The 6,692-nt window shown below is 44.7% G+C and overlaps 1 protein-coding gene across 1 annotated transcript; it reads left to right on the top strand.

Moving 5' to 3' along the window:
* Positions 1-225: 225 nt before the first annotated feature.
* LOC131257955 (homeobox-leucine zipper protein HAT5) lies at positions 226-6,674 on the top strand. The gene is made up of 4 exons (XM_058258935.1): positions 226-694; positions 2,328-2,467; positions 4,389-4,628; positions 6,212-6,674. Exons 1-4 carry the CDS (start codon positions 613-615, stop codon positions 6,581-6,583), a joined length of 834 nt encoding a protein of 277 aa, XP_058114918.1. The 5' UTR covers positions 226-612; the 3' UTR covers positions 6,584-6,674.
* The last annotated feature ends 18 nt before the right edge of the window (positions 6,675-6,692 follow it).

The following is a 6,692-nucleotide window of genomic DNA, read 5'->3' as shown; positions in this document are numbered from 1 at the left end:
TTACTTGTACGATAAGAGAGTACTGAGTAACTCAGTACGCAATCCGATTTCGAGGCCGGGGCCATGTATCAGACAACACATCTCCCCAGGTTCGGGAAATTATATAGTTTCCAAGGGTGTTTTGGTCAATTAAAAAGTTCCCTTGAAAATGCAAAGGGCATTTTCGTCATTTCCAACCCTTCCGTCGGCTATAAATAAACCCCACCGTTCCTTCTTCCAAAATTTAGTCCCCACTTGCAAAAAAACCTCCCACGCCGGAAAATAGCTCCCCGTCGCCGTTGTGTCAGATCCCGACCAAGCAGCCTCTCTCACAACCTCTTCCCTTCTTTCAGCTACCTACCTACGAAATCCAATCTCTTACTCTCTCTTCCTCTCCCTCTCGTCTCTCTCTACGCGTCCCACCATCTGACACACCTGCCGGAAAACCGCCCGGAAATCGGTTTCCTCTCTTCGTGATGGGAGTTTCCATCTCGCCGTTGCAGACCCCGACTCGATTGCTGTGGAGCACGAGTTTCTTCCGCCACAAGATCATGATCTTCTAATTAGTGTAGAAAAGGAGGGGCATTCTATCAAAAAGGAGGGGGTTCTTTTTTCCCGATCTGACACACCGGGATGGATTCCAGCGGGTTTTTGTTCGACGGTTCCTGCCATGGAAACATGCTCTTCGTAGGGAACGGAGATCGGGTTTTCCGAGGTGATATTCTCTTTCCCATTTTACCCTTATCTTACGTTCTTTTTTACGTGAATAACCACAGCAGACGGCCGTTATCTTTAAGCTGCTATAGCTGCAACTTTCATCTTTTCAGTCGTCGTTTTCACGAGCCGTTATAACGCCAAACGGATTCGTTAATTTCGTTATAACGGCTGATGATTTTCGTACGTATGGCGTAGTTTTATGGTAATCTGGACCGTCCAAATAGCTGAGTCCACTCCGGATGGAGAATAAGAGAAATTTCTTTGAATTTGGACAATTCACTATTCTACTTTTAACAATCCATTTGATGGCCATTAATTGGACGGTTATGATTGCTTGATTTTATAGATATGGACCATCCACCAGGTGGCCCACAATTTGGATGGTCTGGATAAGTACATCAATGCCATATTTGAGTAGAATGAATGGTCTCCATTTTACCAACGGTTGCAAACTATCGTAGGCGTGTGGTCCATAAACCAACCGGATGATCTGATCCATCTTGAATTATGTTATGTTTTTGGCCGTCCGTTTTCCTGGCCGTGCATGTGACGGCTTGGATTGCCGGAGGAAAGTGATTCTTCAGAAACATAGGCAGTTCACGATGGAATCCAACAAATTGCTAGCTTGAATTGTTGATGGGACCTAGTTTGATGTAACCAATCTTGGTCGTTGGATTTATAAGCTTCTAATCGGATGGTTGGGATCACCCAATGAGTGTGATCTTTGCATCCTGACACATGAAATATATGCTGGACCTAATGGACGGTCCAGATTTATTAATGGACCGTCTATTCGTTGTGGACGCAAGCTCTTAACGGTATTTTCAACTGTTATAACGGCACTTGGAATACCACTTTCTTTCCAAGTCGCTGTTATAACGGCCGTTCGATAACCACGTTGGCCTATGACGGCATGGGTCTTTGTAAATATATGTGAGCTTTGACTTTGGGCTAGTGGGGCCCATGATCCGGCAATCCGGACCATTGGTTGTTGCGTCCCACCTTGGATCGAGGGACCATGCTCGAAAATCTTCCAGATCGAATTGGGAGTTGGGATTCTTTTTACTGGACTGTGGACCGTTGTTGCATTTCTGATCTCAACCGTCTATCAGTGGGGTATAAATTGAAAGGGTTATGTTGATCCATGGCTGAGATTTTTTGGGAAGTGTCCATCCACGGTCGGATGCACCAGATAACTGGTCCAGATTTCATACCGTGGGTCCTGCCATTTGCATACACCCAGACTGAATTTTTTTGCGTGAATGAGATTTCACACGTGTGTGGAACATCCGAGCCGTTTAAAGAGGTGGTCCATACGATGGGGTGAAAATAAGCCCAATCGATCCAATCGATTCATTAGCTGGGCCCCACATATATATTCAGTCAGTTCACACCGTCTAAATAATCATGCAAGTTTTTACACCGTCCGTTCTCAACTTGCATGTTTTTTTAAATCGAAAACACTGATGTTTTACCATACTCAGTGATATGCAACGTGGGCCCCACTTGATGAACGGGTCGGATGTCCTATACGCGTGCAAGTCTAACACTTCTACCCGCGCGTAGATGTGTGCGAACTACAAACTGGATGATGTAATTGACATTTAGACCCAACTTCTTGATACATGCAGGCCCTAGAACTGTGCTTCTTAGCATGGAAGAAGCGTTGAAAAAGCGTCCCTTCTTCACATCGCGCGAAGAAATCGAAGAAGAGTATTACGAGGATGATCACCATCTGCCAGAAAAGAAACGCCGCCTCACACCCGAGCAGGTGAGATGGAGAATCATAACCGTTCATTCGCTGCGCCGATCTGCAGAGATGGATGTATGATCTGAACCATCCATCTTCTGTGGATGGGCCACTGTCTAACACACGCACCGAAAGGATGATGATGGTCATGCGTATTTATAGTTGAATTTGAACCACCCGATTGAAAACTCAACGGCCCATCAAGTGGGAACTCAATCTGGACCGTCCAAATAGTGGGCTTGATAGTGGGTTGGGCATATACCAATATATTTCATCTATCTGTTAATTGCAACCAATCGGATAACCCTGGCATCCTATCCGTTTGATCTCTGCACTGTGGCCCCACCTCGCTGTGGGGCCCACAGAGATGTCCGTATCAAAACCATCCGTCCATCTGTTTTGAAAGACCACAATTGTACAGGATTCTAAAAATCAGGCAGTTCCAAAACTCAGGTGGGCTGCACCTACGAAACAGTGGGAACAGAAACTTCCACTGTTGAAACCTTGCTGGAGCTGACCATGATGTTTATGTTCCATCCAAACCGTTCATAGCGTTATTACCACTCAGATGAACGGTAGGATATCATCCTGATACAACTTCTGTCACCCCAGGTGTTCAATCCCCACTTTCACGTGGTATGGCCCACCTGAATTTTGGATCTGTCTGATTTTTAGAATCCTGTCCTAATGTAGTCTTTAAAAACAGATGGACGGAGTGGATTTGTCACGGGCATTTCTGTGGGCCCCACACAGCCCTGGACAAAGGAATCTGTGGCCGGGGTCACAGGCAATCCGCTTCCTTCTGTTCCAGGATCTTCACAGCAGGGCCCACGTGATTTAATGTCCTGATCTCGCCCACGTGTTCTTCGTTGGCATGTGTGCTGTGAGGAACGCTTTCAGTCTCACGCGCGCGAGTCCTGTTCATGGATCCATTGGGTAAGCTATACTCTGGCAGTGTACGACGCTCGATACACAGGCACCCATAAATTGAACATGCGTCACACATAGCTCATATTAAACTGACTAAATCGTGCAACCAGATGAGGATAAGCCACCTTCCCAAAATCAGATTGTCTGGACAATCATAACATTTGATTCGTGGCCCCTCGTTCGTTGAAACAGGACCGTTGGATTATTTATCTTTCAACCGTCCAATAAATGTCCACCAATCCGACAGTAAGATAATCCAATAAACATAGTTTATACTTCATCATACATCTAAAATGAAACCCACGATTTGGACAGCTTAATTTGAATAGCCTACATGCCTCGTACACAATTTCTAAGCGCTTGCCTATCATCCATCACACCCTCCAGAGTATCTAATTTTCCTTTTGATGATACTCAAGCTGAGCATGAAGCTTGATACGCAGGCACGTAATAATCCTAGACGTGGCATATATTAGCTTAGATGACACCGACTAGATTCTGCATGCCACTATCCCCAAATCATGATATCCCAAGATCCGATCAGTTGAACAATCCTAATCTCTGATTCGTAGACACGTTTTTGTAGAAATAGAACCGTTCGATATTCTTGATTCCCAACCGTCCAATAAATGCCCACCAATCGGATAATAAGATAATCAAATAAGCTTATTTTTCTGTTAATAATACATCTACAGTGGCCAACATAATATGGACGGTTCAATTCGACTACTTATATGCCACGTGTCCAATTTCTAAGTGCCTGCGTATCATCCATCATACCAAGCCAGAGCATCAAATTTTTTTCTGTATTCCTTTTTGGGTAAAATATACGCGATTTTACTTTTTCTTTTTCGAATATCGGCACGAGAATATAAGTATAATTCAAGATTATTTTTTTTAAGAAAAAAAAGAAAAAGAATAGAAAATTGCTTTTTTCCTTTTCCAAAGATACCCTTATCTTTGTTGAGAATGACTACCATATCCCAACCTTTTAATGTTCCGGTGCTTTAAGGTGCACCTGCTTGAAAGGAGCTTCGAGGCAGAGAACAAGCTGGAGCCAGAGCGCAAGACCCAGCTGGCTAAGAAGCTTGGGCTCCAACCCAGGCAGGTCGCCGTTTGGTTCCAGAACAGGCGGGCCCGGTGGAAGAACAAGCAGCTTGAGAGGGACTACGATGTCCTCCGATCGTCCTACGAAGCCCTCATTGCCGACTACGACAATGTCAAGAAAGAGAATGAACGGCTCAGATCGGAGGTAACACTGTCCGTTCATCTGATCTCTAGCGTAGATTTTTATGAAATGTTTGATGGGTATTCATTTAATGGGTGAGGGCAATTCAGTCCGAATAATTGCGCTGGGCCCGTTGTGGGCCGGGCTTAGATTGTGTTTTGAGGCCCGGTCATGGCGTCACTCGCAGCTTGTGATGTAGGATTATTCGTCCTGCTAACATGCAACTGATACAACGAAAAATGAAATGGTGGGCCCCATCATGATTGAGTAGATCCATTCATTCATTGGGTGGGCCACACCTCTATGTTGAGTCAGATTGTTCATTGTCCATTGATTTTGGAGAGGTGGCCCATTGGATTTAGATGAATGGACTGATTTTTGTTCCAAATCATCTTTAGACTGAAAGACCCAGCTCAATCATTCGTCCTGCTAGCAGTATGGATGACCTGTCCAAGTAGCATGTTAGATTGAAAGATGGCGCAGCTGTCATCGAGCGGGCTAGTTGTTTCGGGCCAGATGTTGAGCTGGGCCTATTTAAACTTTTGATCTTGCATGGTCCAGTTCTAGTCTATTTACAGCATAGTTTAAAGCCCAAAAACCCAACTTGACTCGATGCTCGTGGGCTTGGGTTGACTCGATGACTCGACCGCATTCAACTTGATATTGGTTAGGAGTGCTGGTTCATCTCCTGAAGGTTGTGGTTTGATTCGCTTGCCACCCCTTAATTTTGTTAAAAACTGGCCTTAACAAAGTGAGTGACTCAGCTCGAGCCACCACGAATCTTGTCGGTGCGAATGGAGTTATCGAGTCGGCTAGATGAGTCTTTCTGAGTTGAGTCACCTTCAGAACCGATTTTCCTAATGAGTCGGCTCAAAATCTTGTCGAGTTGACTCGTACAAGCTTCTGGTTGAGTCTGCCAGTTTTAGAACTTTGATTTACAGCCACAGGCAACAGTTGTGGTGCAGTTGTAAGGCGATCCAAATCATTCAAATTACTCACTTGTTTATTGAAGTATAACTGAAAAATTACAGTTATGAGATGATATGGACCATCTGATTTGCCAATGGAACATGGACTGCTCATTATTTTGCTTTTGGGCTGTCTTTGATAGCTATTCATTGGGTGGTTAGGATTTCTTGATCAATGTGATTCCAGAGATTTGGTCCATCCACAATGTGCCCCAACAGCTTGAACGGTCTGGATGGCTATACATGAGTGTCATATTTGAAGAAGATGAGTCACCACCATTTTTTAAAATGGTCACTAGAGTCTAGTACTTAAGTTTAGTTTTATTTTACATAATTACTTTTGAAAAACATTCACTCCGTACAAGTTGTTCAAATTAGAAGACTTGAATTGCTTGCTATTTTATAATTATAAAATTGTTCAATTAAAAAGTGTCATGTGTACATGTCAGATGTCTAATTAAAAAGTGTCATCCAATTTGAATTTGAGGCAGTGAATGTTCAATTTCTGAGTGCCTGCGCATGAAGTGCTAGACTCTGCCAGAGTATCAAATAAACTCTCATTTCTTGAATGGGCCATAGGTTTAGCTGCATTTTCGTAATTTGTTCATGAACGGGCTTTGCATGGCATCTCGTGTGCAGGTGGTCTCTTTAACTGAGAAACTGCAGGCCAATGAGGCGCTGTCGGTGGGCCCGAAAGCCGACCCCCCGTCGGAGAATGTGGTCGCTTCCGACGCTCATGTCAGTGTGAAGGTGGAAGACCGACTGAGCTCGGGCAGCGTCGGGAGCGCTGTTGTCGATGAGGATGGCCCGCAGCTGCTTGTCGAAAGCGTCGATTCCTACTTCCCTGAAGACTACGGCGTGGGAACGGCAATCAATGGGGTCCAGTCTGAAGAAGAAGAAGACGGAAGTGACGACAACAGGATGTATTTCCCGGACGTCTTCGCAGCTGCTGATCAACAGAACCAGGCAGCCGTGGCCAGCGAGTCGTTGGGCTGGTGGGTCTGGTCTTGAATCTCCTCCTTGCCTGATATAAGTTTCAACCGTTGCTAAGAAGAAAAAGACTCTTCCCCCATGCAATGTGTAATAAAAGTACCTTTTGTTATCTGTGTTTATCTGGGCT

This window comes from Magnolia sinica, chromosome 10, assembly GCF_029962835.1.
Source record: "Magnolia sinica isolate HGM2019 chromosome 10, MsV1, whole genome shotgun sequence".
Taxonomy (NCBI): domain Eukaryota; kingdom Viridiplantae; phylum Streptophyta; class Magnoliopsida; order Magnoliales; family Magnoliaceae; genus Magnolia; species Magnolia sinica.
Note: the sequence above shows the minus strand (reverse complement) of the source record. Positions and strands in the feature narration are given on the sequence as shown.

Excerpts from the sequence above, each read along its gene's own strand:
- LOC131257955 (XM_058258935.1), top strand. The coding sequence starts at position 613 with ATGGATTCCAGCGGGTTTTTGTTCGACGGTTCCTGCCATGGAAACATG. Across the intron at positions 2,468-4,388 it reads GCCGCCTCACACCCGAGCAG|GTGCACCTGCTTGAAAGGAG; the intron begins GTGAGATGGAGA and ends CGGTGCTTTAAG. Across the intron at positions 4,629-6,211 it reads ATGAACGGCTCAGATCGGAG|GTGGTCTCTTTAACTGAGAA; the intron begins GTAACACTGTCC and ends TCTCGTGTGCAG.